Source organism: Cyprinodon tularosa, unplaced genomic scaffold (genome assembly GCF_016077235.1).
Source record: "Cyprinodon tularosa strain WSP-4 unplaced genomic scaffold, ASM1607723v1 ctg792, whole genome shotgun sequence".
In the NCBI taxonomy this organism is placed as follows: domain Eukaryota; kingdom Metazoa; phylum Chordata; class Actinopteri; order Cyprinodontiformes; family Cyprinodontidae; genus Cyprinodon; species Cyprinodon tularosa.
The window spans coordinates 222,501-239,293 of record NW_024039554.1 but is presented as its reverse complement, the minus strand read 5'-3'; the positions used below and the strand labels follow the sequence as shown (position 1 = coordinate 239,293).

Sequence of the window (16,793 nt, the reverse complement as noted above, 5' to 3'; positions counted from 1 at the left end):
CGATTGGAGCACCGTGCTGCGAGCTCGTCTCCGATTGGAGCACCGTGCTGGGAGCTCGTCTCCGATTGGAGCACCGTGCTGCGAGCTCGTCTCCGATTGAGCACCGTGCTGGGAGCTCGTCTCCGATTGAGCACAGTGCTGGGAGCTCGTCTCCGATTGGAGCACCGTGCTGGGAGCTCGTCTCCGATTGAGCACCGTGCTGGGAGCTCGTCTCCGATTGGAGCACCGTGCTGGGAGCTCGTCTCCGATTGGAGCACCGTGCTGGGAGCTCGTCTCCGATTGGAGCACCGTGCTGCGAGCTCGTCTCCGATTGGAGCACCGTGCTTGGAGCTCGTCTCTGATCGGAGCACCGTGCTGCGAGATTGGAGCACCGTGCTTGGAGCTCGTCTCTGATTGGAGCACCGTGCTGGGAGCTCGTCTCCGATTGGAGCACCGTGCTGCGAGCTCGTCTCCGATTGGAGCACCGTGCTGCGAGCTCGTCTCCGATTGGAGCACCGTGCTTGGAGCTCGTCTCCGATTGGAGCACCGTGCTGCGAGATTGGAGCACCGTGCTTGGAGCTCGTCTCCGATTGGAGCACCGTGCTGGGAGCTCGTCTCCGATTGGAGCACCGTGCTGGGAGCTCGTCTCCGATTGGAGCACCGTGCTGCGAGCTCGTCTCCGATTGGAGCACCGTGCTGCGAGCTCGTCTCCGATTGGAGCACCGTGCTGCGAGCTCGTCTCCGATTGGAGCACCGTGCTCGTCTCTGATTGGAGCACCGTGCTGCGAGCTCGTCTCCGATTGGAGCACCGTGCTGCGAGCTCGTCTCCGATTGGAGCACCGTGCTGCGAGCTCGTCTCCCATTGGAGCACCGTGCTGGGAGCTCGTCTCCGATTGGAGCACCGTGCTGGGAGCTCGTCTCCGATTGGAGCACCGTGCTGCGAGCTCGTCTCCGATTGGAGCACCGTGCTGCGAGCTCCTCTCCGATTGGAGCACCGTGCTTGGAGCTCTTCTCCGATTGGAGCACCGTGCTGCGAGCTCGTCTCCGATTGGAGCACCGTGCTGCGAGCTCGTCTCCGATTGGAGCACCGTGCTGCGAGCTCGTCTCCGATTGGAGCACCGTGCTGCGAGCTCGTCTCCGATTGGAGCACCGTGCTGCGAGCTCGTCTCCGATTGGAGCACCGTGCTGCGAGCTCGTCTCCGATTGAGCACTGTGCTGGGAGCTCGTCTCTGATTGGAGCACCGTGCTGGGAGCTCGTCTCCGATTGAGCACTGTGCTGGGAGCTCGTCTCTGATTGGAGCACCGTGCTGCGAGCTCGTCTCTGATTGGAGCACCGTGCTGCGAGCTCGTCTCTGATTGGAGCACCGTGCTGGGAGCTCGTCTCTGATTGGAGCACCGTGCTGCGAGCTCGTCTCTGATTGGAGCACCGTGCTGGGAGCTCGTCTCTGATTGGAGCACCGTGCTGCGAGCTCGTCTCTGATTGGAGCACCGTGCTGGGAGCTCGTCTCCGATTGGAGCACCGTGCTGGGAGCTCGTCTCTGATTGGAGCACCGTGCTGGGAGCTCGTCTCCGATTGAGCACTGTGCTGGGAGCTCGTCTCCGATTGGAGCACCGTGCTGGGAGCTCGTCTCCGATTGAGCACTGTGCTGGGAGCTCGTCTCTGATTGGAGCACCGTGCTGGGAGCTCGTCTCCGATTGAGCACTGTGCTGGGAGCTCGTCTCTGATTGGAGCACCGTGAGGGGCTCACTGACAGCTGGACACAGCATCAGATGAATGATAGGTATAGAAGAACAGGTCTATAGAGTAGGCAGCTGAAAAATCTCTGAAACCTGGTAAAGGCTTTAAAACCGAATCAACAGTCTTAATCTTTATTTTCTTCATCATTAGTCGTCCTTGTTTTAATGAAAATCTATGTATTGACATCTTCAACCAATGTTTTACTCCATGAGGAGTTGCTTTGTAGGTTTACATTTACCCAACCTGCAGCTTAGCTGTCACAGCATCGAACCAAACTGTGGATCTGACCAGCAGATGTGGCCTTCTGCTGGAGACGGACACGATGAAGCAAAGAAACAGGAGCCTGTTTATGAAACCTGAGGAGCTCCTCAGCCGTTCTGCTGCAGCCAGCTTGTTTTCTTTCTCATCCCGCCTTGGAGCAGCAACTCATTAACTAATAAGTGGTGGGGGAGGGTGGATGGAGGAAAAGGTTTGAAGTGACAACTGACTCTTTCAAAGATAATTCAGTGAAAGTAGAAGTGGCAGGCGGTGGAAACTGGACTTTATCTGTTCCTCCAGAGGTGAGGTCGTTAATCAAAAAACTCATCAGAACATCTCCACCCGTCAGACCCTCCCTATGCTTATGTCTACAATCTTCTACAGAGGCTGTTCAGACAGAATTTACTAACTGTATTATTTCATTAAAAAAATGGTTCCCAAATACCGAGGCACGCCCCCTGTGGGGGGCTGGTGGGACTGCAGGGGGGGAGGAAGCCGTAGAAAGTAACTTTTTTGAATGTATTGAATTACTGCAATAAAATAAAGTGTTTTTGACCTCATGGTTAACCCTTTATAGGGCAAGTTAGCGTTTTTGATCACTTGTATAGCCCTTACCTTACAAATAGAGTGCCTCTGTCCCTCAGTGAGGTCTAGAAGCACGAGATCTATATCCAGCCATTCAGCAAAGATGCTGCTACGTGGCTGTTCATCTTATTTTGGCATTTGACCAATTAGATGAGCCCTTGCATATATATGTGTGTGTATGTGATATATGATATATCATATATTACCTTCTGTAAATTAAGTTGAAAAAATTTATTAACAAGAAAAAAAGGTAAAAAGCTAATTGAAAATTTAAAAAGTAAAGTTAAAAAGTAAATAAGCCTAGTTAACAATTATATAAACATCATAAATAAAACTGTAAGGCATATTTTTCACTCTGATTTTTAAAAGAAAGCCTTAAAAAAGCCACAATCCTTCAGCAGTAAGATTTTCATAGCGACTGCCCCATGTAAGGGAATTAAAAGCCGTCTAAATGTGAACAGATGCTTGATAAATGAAGCGTCCCCAGAGGAGCGGTGCGGGTGTAAACACACACGCACAGAGGCAGCAGCTGCCTGGCCTCTTTTAAACTTAATACCTGTTAACGAGCTGCATTCCTGGGTGGCTCTGCTTGTTTTTATTTGTGCCTCCAGAGATAAACGCTGTTCAAACATTGGGAGGTGGAGGATTTTCTTTCGTTTCCATTCATGTTTTGATGTGACACAGTATTGACTTTGCAGGGGTTAACTCTGGGATGACTGCGATGTAAAGTTAAAAAACGACCCGGAGCAGATGGATCAGGACGGTTCTACCGAGGAATCTGGTAATCAGCCTCACTACGGAGCTCAAACTGGTTTAGATAGAGAGACCCTGTTTACAGGGAGGGAAAACGCAGATATGACCCGATGGTTTGGCCTCTTCTGTGATTAAAAATCCTGTTTTTATTAGAGGTGTCAACAATAATTGATTCAGCGATGCATTGCAATGCGGGGCATGCACGATTCAGCATCGATGTGGCAACGTGCCATAATCGATTATGTCACTGTTTATTTTCTGGCCTCAAATGGACAAGTTGTGAAGTTTCAATTACTTCTGGGGGCATACCAACAACAATCAAGATGGCTGAGGCGGAGGGAGATGACCACGATAGACAATGCATCGTAGAATCGAATTGAATCGAATCATTACCTGGTGAATCGTAATCGAATCGAATCGTGAGGGCAGTGCCAATGCACACCCCTAGTTTTTATCACAGAAAACAATTATTTCTAAAACCTCTGGCCTTAGTAGAGATTTCTGATAACTGTTAATTATGCACCAGAAAATCCTTAACGTCATGTTTACAAATCATTATGGAGCTTGACAGCATATTTATGAGGGTTGATGTAAATGCCAAGTTCTTTTAAAAGAATGTTGTGTGCACGATATTATTGAAAACGGAGGGTGAAAATATTTGTTTCTCTAAATGGACGGTTATGTGTGAATGTGGCCGGAGTCTGACGGTCTTAGAAGGAGCAGACTCCATGTGCTTAAAGGCCACAGGAGGCATCTCCCTAATCAAGGTTGCTTTTGGGAACCTTATCAAGCTGTTTTTACAAACGGAAATGACCCAGAGGAAGAAGAAAACAAAAATCCAAATATTTAGAGAAACTTTAACTGCTGCTGTTTTTTGTTTTTATTTCCATTAACCTTTCATGTCCCTCTTGGAGAATACATTTAAACTTAATAAGACTTAAACTGATATAAGCCGGGAATACACTGCAATTGCACGCAGCTATAGCTCACAGTTTACGACTAAACCGTAGGGTTTACAAGTTCACAGCTCACAATGTTTGTTCTCACACTGTGCGACCCGACGCTCTGATGTGATCTCCCTGCTCCCACTGTACGTCTGAAAACCAGGTGGGACTCAGCTCCGCAGTGAGATGGTGCTACTCAGACTCGTCTATCCGGAAGCCAAACGAGTAGCAGAGGAATATGAAGCTCACTAGAGTGAAACACGTTGCCTTGGCAATTTGTGAAATTTTGTGCTGAAATCCCTAAAAAGAAAAGGTAACAAAGTATTTGGACAAAGACATGGCTGAGCAAACAGGGCTACTACGGTCTGTCAATTTCACAGAAAGAACTCCATTTTACTCACACCCCCGCCATGCTTCTGTGTATTCATCTGAGAGATTTGCTCCACCTTACCACCTACTTACCACAGCCGACTGAATTTCAAACATGTTTGATATTCTCCCGACCTTATGATTCCTGATCGGGATGTGGTCATGAGAGGCTGATCACCCCTGGTTACTCCCTGTATACTACATGATGCACCATCAGGCTGAAAGTCGGCCCAATCGAATTATTCTTGACTGGAGAATCGGTTTGAAAAGGGCAAAAAAATAAATAAATAACTAATTCGCCCGGCTTAAAACATATTCTGGGTAAATACTTGGATGAAAAACCAGCAGAGCCCAGTCGACTCCTTGGAAGAGCGGGCTTACCTCTGGAAGCAGGTCAAGACTTCGCTGAGAGTAAATGAATATCGGATCTGAGGTTTTTCCAGATTAAAGGGATTAGAGACAGACTGGTTCATCCCAGGTGACATTTTTGGCCCAGATTAATGTTTGTCCTCCTATCTGAGTGGCCGATCCATGCAGGGCTTCACTATTTCATTAACCCATTCGGCAGCAATACCTTGAGACCAAGTAAAGGCAGCAGTATTCACAGCTTCAGTATCAGACTCAGACACTCAAGAAGAATTATACTGAAGAATTTCCAAAAATAGCTAAAAAACAATCCACTGGACTTTGCTTCCAAGTTTAAAGACAATTGGGTTTCCTTTTGGAAAGCCAAACGACCTCCATTCCCCAGCCCCCTTTGTGCATTTTTAATTTGCATGTTGTCTAAGCCAAAACAAGGCTTTGTTGGGCTACTATATAAAGCAACTCAGCGCTATTCCTGACATTTTGAATTGAAAAAGCTTCCTGGATGGGAAGAGAAATGTCTTCAAACTTGGAAACAAAGTCTAGTGGATTGTTTTTTTTTTTCCTTTGTTTGGACTGACAATGACCTGGATGACTGAGAATCTTCAACAGCATTTACTGAAGACAGAAACAAAGGACAGGTGAGCCCCTGCCTCCATCAAAGTCTGGATCTGCTGAAACTAAAACAAACTAGAAAGCAGAGAAACTGAAGGAGGGAGCAGAACAAACACCAGAGGCTGCAGAAACACACTGGTTCTTGGTTAGAAACTTAGGAAAGGATTTTAAGGAAATTGTTACCGGAGGTGGGCTTCATGCAGAGGAACAATTCATTAACATTTGGTGATGATCCAGTTTTAGTCCTAATATGGGGCAAAATGTGCTGCTTGGTTAAGGTCTGCATGCACTCTGAGGACTTTTCTCGTTATTATCGTCTCATTTTTCTCATGTAAATCGGATGTATCGGAAGAAAAACTATATTGAAATAAACCCCCCGCCCCAATAAAAGCAAGAAAGAAAGAAAATATCTACGCATCAGTTAGTCTGGTGTCAAAAGTAACCTGTAATAATAATCTGTGATGGAATCAGTCCAAAAAATGAAAATAAAAAAAATACTGTAAATGTGGTTCTCTAGCTCAGACGCTATGTTTATAATCTTTTAGTGAAATGGACGAGGAAATCAGTATTTCTCTTAATTTACCATTCAGTAATAAACTGCACAATAACATAATGGAAAGCCCTTTTAAAGAGCAAATAATGTTTTCAAAACGATTAATTAAATAATAGAATATTATTATTAAAAAGTATTTATGAATATTGAAAATAAATAACTTCAGTCAATAAATAAAGCATGAAAAAAATGCATGTATTTTAAGGGGGGGGGGGGGTGTTAAATGTTTAGGAACAAACATGGGAGAAAAGGGCGGTGGCAGAATCAAAGCTTCTCCCTTTAAAAGTTGGAATCAGGAAAAGGAAAAAAAAAAGAATATCAGAGCGATTTCTTCCAAACGTCCATCTTTCCCTGACCACCAGATGGCAGTGTTGGACAGACCAGAGCGTTTTGGTTTTCCCTCCAGTCAGTTTGGCTCAGCTTCCAGTGGATAATAACTGAATGGTGCAGAGGAGCAGGAAATGTGAAGAAAGCAAAAAATGATGTCAAAAGACGAGAAGAGGAGAGAAATGAACCAGGGAGGACATGTTGACAGCAGGTGGGAATCATTAAGCTCCTCATTAAGACGATGATAACATCATCATTGGTCCTTTCAGTTCAGCTTCTATCTAATTAGTTCTGTGTTCTAAGTTCCTAAAACTAAGCTAGAAATCTAGATTCATTCATGAATAGTTCAGTATTAGAATCCCTCATTTCTGCATCCTGATGCATAAAAAGTTCAAACTTTATCCTAAAAACACCAGGAGAAAACCTGAAGATGAAGTCAGGATAGTTTTTGCTCTTCTTAAGGCTGGTTTATACTCAGAAACCAGGTGGTCTGCGTGTGCATCGCAGTGAATGCAAATATGCCCCGCCCCCTTCCACAGACACTCTGCTGCAAAACTGGAGGTGACCGCAGACAGAAGGCCTCTGATTGGTCATTTCAATCTTCCTTCTTCCTTCATTCCTTTGCTCATTACTTCCGTCCTTCGCTCATTCCTTCCTTCCTTCGCTTATTCCTACCCTCCTTCCCTCGCTCCTTCCTTCCCCCCTTCCTTCGCTCGCTCCTTCCTCCCTTCCTTTGCTTGCTCCTTTCTCCCTTCCTTTGCTCACTCCTTCCTCCCTTCCTTCGCTCCTTCCTCCAATCTATCGCTCCTTCCTCCCTTCCTTCATTCGCTCCTTCCTTCCCTCGCTCCTTCCTTCCTCCCTTCCTTCGCTCCTTCCTCCCTTCCTTCACTCGCTCCTTCCTTCCCTCGCTCCTTCCTCCCTCCCTTCCTTCCCTCCTTCCTTCCCTCGCTCCTTCCTTCCCTCGCTCCTTCCTTCGCTCCTTCCTTCCCTCGCTCCTTCCTTCCCTCCTTCCTCCCTTCCTGCGCTCCTTCCTTCCCTCGCTCGCTCCTTCCTCCCTTCCTTCGCTCGCTCCTTCCTCCCTTCCTTTGCTCGCTCCTTTCTCCCTTCCTTTGCTCACTCCTTCCTCCCTTCCTTCGCTCCTTCCTCCAATCTATCGCTCCTTCCTCCCTTCCTTCATTCGCTCCTTCCTTCCCTCGCTCCTTCCTTCCTCCCTTCCTTCGCTCCTTCCTCCCTTCCTTCACTCGCTCCTTCCTTCCCTCGCTCCTTCCTCCCTCCCTTCCTTCGCTCCTTCCTTCCCTCCTTCCTCCCTCCCTTCCTTCGCTCCTTCCTCCCTCCCTTCGCTCCTTCCTTCCCTCGCTCCTTCCTTCCCTCGCTCCTTCCTTCGCTCCTTCCTTCCCTCGCTCCTTCCTTCGCTCCTTCCTCCCTTCCTGCGCTCCCTCCCTTCGCTCCTTCCTCCCTCCCTTCCTTCGCTCCTTCCTCCCTCCCTTCCTTCGCTCCTTCCTCCCCTCCTTCCTCCCTCCCTTCCTTCGCTCCTTCCTCCCTCCCTTCCTTCGCTCCTTCCTCCCTTCGCTCGCTCATTCCTCCCTTCCTTCGCTCGCTCCTTCCTCCCTTCCTTCGCTCGCTCCTTCCTCCCTTCCTTCGCTCCTTCCTTCGCTCCTTCCTCCCTTCCTTCGCTCCTTCCTCCCTTCTATCGCTATTTCCTCCCTTCCTTCACTCGCTCCTTCCTTCCCTCGCTCCTTCCTTCCTCCCTTCCTTTGCTCCTTCCTCCCTTCCTTCGCTCCTTCCTCCCTCCCTTCCTTCGCTCCTTCCTCCCTCCCTTCCTTCACTCCTTCCTCCCTCCCTTCCTTCGCTCCTTCCTCCCCTCCTTCCTCCCTCCCTTCCTTCGCTCCTTCCTCCCTCCCTTCCTTCGCTCCTTCCTCCCTTCGCTCGCTCATTCCTCCCTTCCTTCGCTCGCTCCTTCCTCCCTTCCTTCGCTCCTTCCTTCGCTCCTTCCTCCCTTCCTTCGCTCCTTCCTCCCTTCTATCGCTATTTCCTCCCTTCCTTCACTCGCTCCTTCCTTCCCTCGCTCCTTCCTTCCTCCCTTCCTTTGCTCCTTCCTCCCTTCCTTCGCTCCTTCCTCCCTTCCTTCGCTCCTTCCTCCCTTCCTTCGCTCCTTCCTCCCTTCTATCGCTCCTTCCTCCCTTCTATCGCTCCTTCCTCCCTTCCTTCACTCGCTCCTTCCTCCCTTCCTTCGCTCCTTCCTCCCTTCTATCGCTCCTTCCTCCCTTCCTTCACTCGCTCCTTCCTCCCTTCTTTCACTCGCTCTTCCCTTCCTTTGCTCCTTCCTCCCTTCCTTCGCTCCTACCTCCCTTCCTTCGCTCCTTCCTTCCTCCTTTCCTTCGCTACTTCCTCTCTTCCTTCACTCCTTCCTTCCTCTCTTCCTTCACTCCTTCCTTCCTCTCTTCCTTCACTCCTTCCTTCCTCCCTTCCTTTGCTCGCTCCTTCCTTCCTTCGCTCCTTCTTCCTCGATTCCTTTGCTCGCTCCTTCCTTCCTTCGCTCCTTCTTCCTCGCTTCCTTCCTTCCCTCCCTCCCTCCCAGAGTGTGGTCTGCAGCAAGTGTCCTAGAGGGAACACGAGCCCTTATTTTTTCTTTTTAAATTATTCTTATGCTCCGTTTAGGATTTTTTCAGTAGATCCTACTGGGCTTATTAAAGTTGTAATTTAAGTTTTTTCTTTTTAGAAGCATTTTTTATCTGGTTGCTTTAATTTGAATTAATAACAGATATGATGCTTTCCCTCAGATCTGTCCGATTAATGATCAGAAATAACACCCATTCAAGCTGAATTCTATGCGAGCTTTTTCAACTGCTGCGTCATTTGAACTGCAGCTGTTTGGACAGGCAGGAACACTGACTTTATTCAAACAACATCTGTTTATTCACGCTTGTTTCACACTTAACAAAGCAACTGGCAGACACTGGGCTACGTTTCCATGATAAAGCTAGAGAGGACATTCAGTCCTGATGGTCCAACAGCAACAGGACCACTGCACACGGAAAGATAGATTCCTGACATTACTTCACCACACAGAAAGTTTCCTAAAGGATATTCTGTAATCGGGTTTTCTTTTCATAAAAATGTAGAAATGTACCCTAAGAAAACCCACCTTACTGGAAGGAAGGACTTTCTGGAGATGAGAGCTCACTGGAGGAATGTTCCCAGTAATTCAGCCTTTTCTGAATTATTTCTGTTTCAAACAACATTTAGCCGCAGTCTTACATGTTTGAATTCATCTGCAAAAGGAAACTGGCCAAGTGGAGCAAAGAAAACGATTCAACGTGAAAGATTTATGCCAAATGGTGCATTGAAGCTAAACGTGCTTCCAGCGTCTTTTCTGCTTCATCACGCTGTTTGTTCCAGTAACTGGCCAACGGGGGGCAGCACCTCACCCGCTTTAGTACATCATCAAATAGGAGGAGCTTCTATCTGCCTGCTTGTTTCAAGTCAACGTGGAGGATTTTTACTGTACGAGTCACAAAGCTATACCTAATGTGGCAGACCCAACGATGGCGCCGGCGTCCCTGGATCCACCCAAATCCCTCAGGGATTCTTCCAGTTCAGGGAGTCTTTCCTTCTCCACATGCCTTTGGGTTTGAATTTGATCTGATTGAAATTTAAGTAACTGTGTAAAACTAATACAGTGACTTGCTTTACAAGCTCATCATTGAAAGGATTTCAGATTTAAAAAAACGCGGTGAGTCAGTGGAAGGATTGTTGTCGTTCTGTTATTTTAACCATGGCAACCAAAGCCAGGTTTTTTTGGTTTGTTTTTGTTTTTTACAACCGGGAGCTGCTGAATAAATTTATAAACAAACGATTTATACTCAGAAACCAGGCCGTCTGAGTGTTTCTCGCCGTGAACGCAGAGAAGTGCTAGAAGAGACCAGCTAGAGGAGCGAGGTGCGCGAGAACGCTGGGACACTTTTTCCACCTGGATCCCCGCTCTTTTTGGCCCTCATGTCCCTATGTTGTCGCACAAACTTGCCCCCACTTCCTCAGGGCCTCAGCTGTATCTAGACCCTCAGCTAGTTTCCGTATTGTCCCTCTTGCGTTGTGGCGTGGAATAACATAGCACAGAACACGCTTCAAAATTGGGGAAAAATCTAAAATATCTGCGTCCTACCTGCGACAAATTCACTGCGACACACTGCTGCGGGGAGTATAACCAGCCCTTAACTCATAAAAAAAAAAAAATCATTCTTCAACTACAGTAGCAGCCATTCAAAATGGCGCTTCCTTGCTAAACGCCAGCCGAATAGCAACTACCCTGCAACACCCAGCAGAATCCCCTCCAACTACCAGCCACTGCAATGGCCCCGTCATGCATATTTTTTTACTCTCACTCCATCCTTTCACTAAATTACAGGGTCTGGCCAGGAGGTGGCGCTTCTCTTTAGATCTTAATGTCCACAAATTATGACAGAAAGAATATTTAAGTACAAATATTGATGTTTAATATGGAATTGTAGGGGACCAGCGGGCCATTGTGGACAAAATAAAATCACAAACGTAATCAACTCCAAGCCCCAACAAGAACCCAGTCAACATTCTGGGAATGCAGTATTATGTGTAGTTAAAAAAAAGGCCAGCAGGATCAGATCTCAAACTTCAGCCTCTCTATGTAAACTTGTAAGGATTCCTACAACGCAGAGATTCTTCTCAACACTAGATGTGTACACTACAAAAATAATCACCAAATTCCATAAGACCACAGGACTTAAAGGAGAAGTCCGCTCATATTCAGAATTCAAACTTCTGAAAGTCCTTTAAATATGAAATTATTACCTACTGTTCAATAAATGATAAGTGTTTTTAATTCAGAGTAATTTTCATTTGAATGTGCTTTACTGGAGGCATCTACTGCCACCTACTGGTTTGTGACGTCACGGTTCGGTATCGGCTGTTGATCAAGTCCCAGTGCTGTATCTGGTGTTTGTCACAACGCGCTATTATCCAAGTCATCTTGAAAACATTCTTCTTCCAAATGTTGGCTACACATTACGGGTTTTTTCTCTGGCCAGAAGTTCGATGGCAAATCCTCCCTCTTCAAGTTGACAATCCAACGACAAACCCGTCCGTGGAGGATCAGGAATTTCAATGGTGAAGTCCTCTGGAAATCTTCAATAATTGTTGTTAATTGCAGATGTGTCTAGTAGTTCCCATTGATTTTGCTTGTAAAGCGGGGAGAATGGCACTAGGCTTACCGCACCGTGACGTCACCTCTGGAAGATGGCAGGAGGGAGGGGTTACTATATTTGGGCAAAAATGGCCGCTCCCAGACTCAGTGATTTCAATGAAAATGATAATTTTTATTTTTTTACTGATTAACGCTAAATTTATTAAATCATGGCAAACGTATTAGTTTTAAGTATAAATAATGATCCATTGCTTATTCCTTGCTGGCCGGACTTTTTCTTTAAGGGGACATACAAAAAACCATTTTATATAAAAGGAAGAAAGAGAGAAGAGTCCAACAATAATAAGGAATGGTGCAGGGCAGAGTGTCTGCAGCAAGTGTCCTGGAGGTAATATGAGCCCTTATTTTTCTTCCTCGACACAAAGTACTTCATATCCTCAACAGACCAGCTGTTGGAGGCTGCATGGACATACATTAGCAAACCACTTCCACATCTTTCGGGAATGTCCTCATGTGGCTCGATTCTTGGGAGAAATTCACTATTCACTGTGGGAGAATCTTTCAAACTAAAATATAGTTTTATTTTGTTGTAATTTTGGTCTCCAAAAAAGGCCGTAACTCTGATGTAGCTGAAGAATGAAAACCCAAAGTACAGACGAGAGCTTTGACTTGTAGACTGAGGTCACAGGTGGATGTTTAGAATGAATGTTGTCAATGTCACAAATGTTGAATAAAATCTTTTTTCTTTAAATCACATGGCATTCTTTCCTTATTCTATAGCCAGGGGCGGACTTAGGAAATTTGGGGCCCTAGGCAAAGACAGACAGGGGGCCCTCTGAATTGAAAAGACAACACATAAAACACCCATTAAACAGATAGAGAAATGTTAATAGAATAGTTAATAGAATAGACATCCATTATTTGTTCTATCATTATTATTATTGTTTTGTCCCTCTCTCCTTGTCCCTTTTCTTGTAGTTTCCGGTGTTTCCAAAAAAGCGACGGCAAAAGTAAATAACCCAGTCCTTCTTTTGACTGTAGACAAGCCATGATCTGCTTCAGGATTTAAACAGGAAAAAGAAACTCTAATTTAATTATTTGAATGTTCTTAGAAATAATTTTAATGGCATCAACAAGAATGCATGACTCATATATAAGACATGAGCGAGATGGAGGATTCAGAAGAACCCGTTGGCCCGTTGGATGGACAGTTCAAGTATAAAAAAAACAAAGACGGGACCATAAATAAACATGTTGTGGTTTGCTCACATTGCAAGAAAGACTTTTCGTTTCACCGAAGCACCTCGAGCCTTAAATATCATCTTAATGCCAAGCATTCCTTTGTTGGGGCTTCAACTTCAGGTGTTCCGACTGGCACGCGTCAGACCACCCTCACCGAACGCAGGGTTAAGTAAGTCTACTCCTGAGAAGCTGACAGACAAAATTGCCAGATGGATAGCCAAGGACTGTAGACCAATTAATATTGTCGAGGACACGGGCCTCGCAGAAGTTTTGAGAGTCGCAACTTTAGATGCTTTCTACAAGCCACCATCGAGAGGCACAGTGATGACTAAAATCAACCAACTTTATGAGACTAAAAAGAAAACGAAGGAGGACGATTTGGCTTCAGCGGAACATGTTGCTTTGACAGGAGACCACTGGACCTCCGTGAGTAACAATAATTATCTGGGTGTGACGGCGCCTCACATCACTAAAACCTGGGAACTGAAGTCGTTCGCTTTAACTGTTATTAAATCAGAAGAGCGTCACTTCGCAGAGGCATGCGCTCAACAGTTTCAAACCGTGGCACACAAGTGGAAAATTGAAGAAAAAATCACAACTATAGGGATGGACAGTGCACGCAATATGACAGCTGCGGCTAAACTGCTGCCATATGAGCATATGCCCTGCATCGCTCACATGCTACAGAGAAGTATCAACGTGAGCCTCTCCGATAGTGGATTTACAAATGTACTGGCCAAGTGTCGCAAAATTGTGGGTCACTTTAGACACAGCGCAGCCAACAGCATGGAGCTTAAAGCACAGCAAGCAGCCCTGGGACAGCAGCAGGAGCCACTGATCCAAGACGTGCCAACGCGGTGGAATTCCACGCTGGAAATGATCAAGCGCCTGAACCGCAATCAAGCAGCAATTAAAGCAACCCTGGACCAACAACGCCACAAACTGGTTATGCTGACGCCACCAGAATGGGACAAACTGCAGAAACTGAGCAAGCTTCTAGAGCCCTGCAGGTAAGGAATTCACATATAATGTGCAAATTGAAAATTAAATTGAACTGATCAAACTGATCCTATTAAATGTTTAACTGATTTACCAGGATACCAACTGGTGTTCAAATATGTTATGAGTGTGTTTGTGTGTGTTATTTTACTGCAGGTATGTAACTGAGATTCTGGGTGGGGAGGCCTATATCTCCTGCTCAGTAGTACTGCCTGCTCTCCGCCACCTGCGTCAGGTGATGAAGGTCTCTGAAGAGGACCCTGCATATGTGGTGAGCTTTAAGACAATCTTCATGCAAGACCTTGCCTCCCGCCAAGAAAATACTAACAATGCATGGCTCAAGCTTGCAACGGCTCTGGATCCACGTTTTAAAGACTTGAAGAGTCTGCCCAAGTGTGAAAGGGAAGAGGTGTGGACCTCACTTGGAGGCATGCTTAATGAACATTCACCCAGAAGGTCTCTGCTGACTTCTCAAGATGGACCACCCACGAAGAAAATTCATCTTCTACAGATGGGCTCAGATTCAGAGTCAGATGAAGAGGTGCAACCTGACAAAGACATACACAGGTATAGGGCAGAGCCAAGCATAAGTATGGAGGACTGCCCTATGCAGTGGTGGGCTGCTCATTCAGGAGCACATGACAAGCTGGCACGGCTTGCCCGCAAATATCTAGCAACTCCTGCATCCACTGTTCCCTGCGAACGACTCTTTTCTGTCGCTGGTCATATTGTTCAGAAAAAACGGTCCGCTTTGCATTCAGAAAATGTTAACCAGTTAGTTTGCCTTAACAACTGGCTAAAAGATGAATAAATAATAGGTAAAATGACCTCATGTAATTGTTTAAAAGTCAAGTTGTTTGTTTTAAATGAAAAAAGTTCCATTCACCCATCCTAAAAAATTTAAAAAAAAAAAATTTCTAAAAAAAAAAAAAAAGCAATGGCTAAGTTGCCAAAATTGTTGAGAATTAAATTCTTTTTTTGGATTTGTCATTAATAAATACTAAATGTAATACCCATCTTGTTTATCTTTCTGTTTTGAAAACAGCACACAGAAAATGTGTATTTTTCAATAATAATTAGGCTAGTGATTAATCGAAATTAATTCAGGAAACCTTGTGATTAATTAGATTAAAAATTTTAATCGCTTGACAGCCCTAATATATATATAAAAACACTTCAAAGTCCTTCATTATCTTTACGGTCGACAGGCTGCAGCCATGTCCTGAATTCCTCGTTTTCCAGCAACTTTAGTTGAAATTTGCATTTTCCAATTCTCTAGCTTTTTCTCCGCCTCAAGCCTCTTTTACGAACATACGGCTCTACGATCAACTGGAAGCAGTTCCTTTTAAACACACCGAACCATTTATATCTGATGTATCTGATGAAATTTTTTGTTTATATAATTTTTTTTTTTAAATAAAGCATTTTAAATGCCACGATAATCACATTTAATGAATTTTACTGCAAATTAAGACCTTCATTTAAAAAAAATTATTATTGAATGACTTAATGATTTTTAAGTACCTGTGGAAACCCTGTGCTCATCTGTTCTCCATTTTTCATTTGGATGAAATAATAGCTGCATGAATCATGACAGCAGACAAGATAGAGGAGAGCAGGAGGCGGGGTTACCAATCTACTGGCTCTGGAGAGCAGAGTTCGCTGCTTTTAGATGTTGTCTCCAAAGTCTCCACTAGCAGAAAAAAGTCGCTAGATTTGGCGCTCGGAGCTTTTTTGTAATCAAAGTGCTAGAGGGGTCTGAAAAGTCACTAAATATAGCAACAAAAGCTCTAAGTTGGCAACACTGCTCTTCGCACTGTTTGTGTTCACATGGTTTGCTGCTGTCTGTTTGGACCTTTCTGAACATGTGCAGCAAATGGACTGATCCAATATGGTGGACACTGAAGGGGGGGCTGAGACACTTAATATTATAAGCGTTCTGATGGCATCTTGGAGAAAAGATTTTCATCAAAAACATAATTAATGTGCACAAATAAGGAATAGTTGTATTAATCATACATGTAAACAGAGTTTTATGGGGCCCCCAGGAACGGCCTAATGGTAAATCCCCCCCCTGTCTATAGTAGTCAGCTTTTTTTTGTTTTGTTTTTTTTTACTTTTTAATATGCATTGTAGGAAAATATAAATATAATTTGTGCCTCACATTGTTGGCACTTAGCAGCTAGCAGCATTCTGCTGTTTAACCATCATTGATTGTATTAATCAAGCAAGGTCCTCCAGGAATCCGACTGTTTTCTCTTCTTCTTCTTTTACTTTAAATTTTAGATTAGGAACTCTTTGAATTAGGCTTTTAAAAAAAAATGAAAAAGATCGGGGAAAGCAGACATTTCTTACCTATAAGGCCATATGAGAGGAACTTGTTTACAGAGGTAAGGGCGAGGCCGGTGATGGGCCCAGTGGTATCTTCAGAGCGCACAACTTCAAGGAAAGGCCTCAGGAAAAGGTTGGGTTCCACATCTGAAAGTTCTACAAAAGAGAAAACTCAGTAAATCAAACAAGCTCACTGGTCGTTTGGATAGATCTTTGTTTAATGCAAAGGTTACCATTCTGAGCTTTATGATATTAATGCAAACCACATCTAGTTGCACCTGGATTAGAATGAGCCCAATCTATCTAAATAATGACTTAATCAATGGGACTTTTTCCCAGATTGGCTTTTGGGCCAAGTTCACCGCTCCGAAACGTCTGTTCCTTCAGGTCATGCTTGATTTGATAACCTTAGAGGAAAGATGAAATTTAAGGCTAAATCTAGGAGGGGATGGATGGATGGATGGATGGATGGATGGATGGATGGATGGATGGATGGATGGATGGATGGATGGATGGATGGATGGATGGATGGATGGATGGATGGATGGATGGATGGATGGA

The 16,793-nt window shown here is 45.1% G+C and overlaps 2 protein-coding genes across 6 annotated transcripts in view; one reads left to right on the top strand and one right to left on the bottom strand.

Annotated features, from left to right (window-relative positions):
• Positions 1–16,793, bottom strand: part of gbf1 (golgi brefeldin A resistant guanine nucleotide exchange factor 1) — a 113,355-nt gene that overhangs the window by 51,815 nt on the left and 44,747 nt on the right. For all 5 annotated transcript variants that reach the window (XM_038271183.1, XM_038271185.1, XM_038271186.1 and 2 more), the window contains exon 4: positions 16,257–16,388. In XM_038271183.1, the coding sequence (XP_038127111.1) occupies positions 16,257–16,388 (132 nt within the window). The remainder of the gene's footprint in view (positions 1–16,256; positions 16,389–16,793) is intronic.
• On the top strand, positions 13,638–14,779 carry LOC119773949 (zinc finger BED domain-containing protein 4-like). Its single transcript, XM_038271188.1, has 2 exons — positions 13,638–13,912; positions 14,058–14,779. Exons 1-2 carry the CDS (start codon positions 13,689–13,691, stop codon positions 14,710–14,712), a joined length of 879 nt encoding a protein of 292 aa, XP_038127116.1. The 5' UTR covers positions 13,638–13,688; the 3' UTR covers positions 14,713–14,779.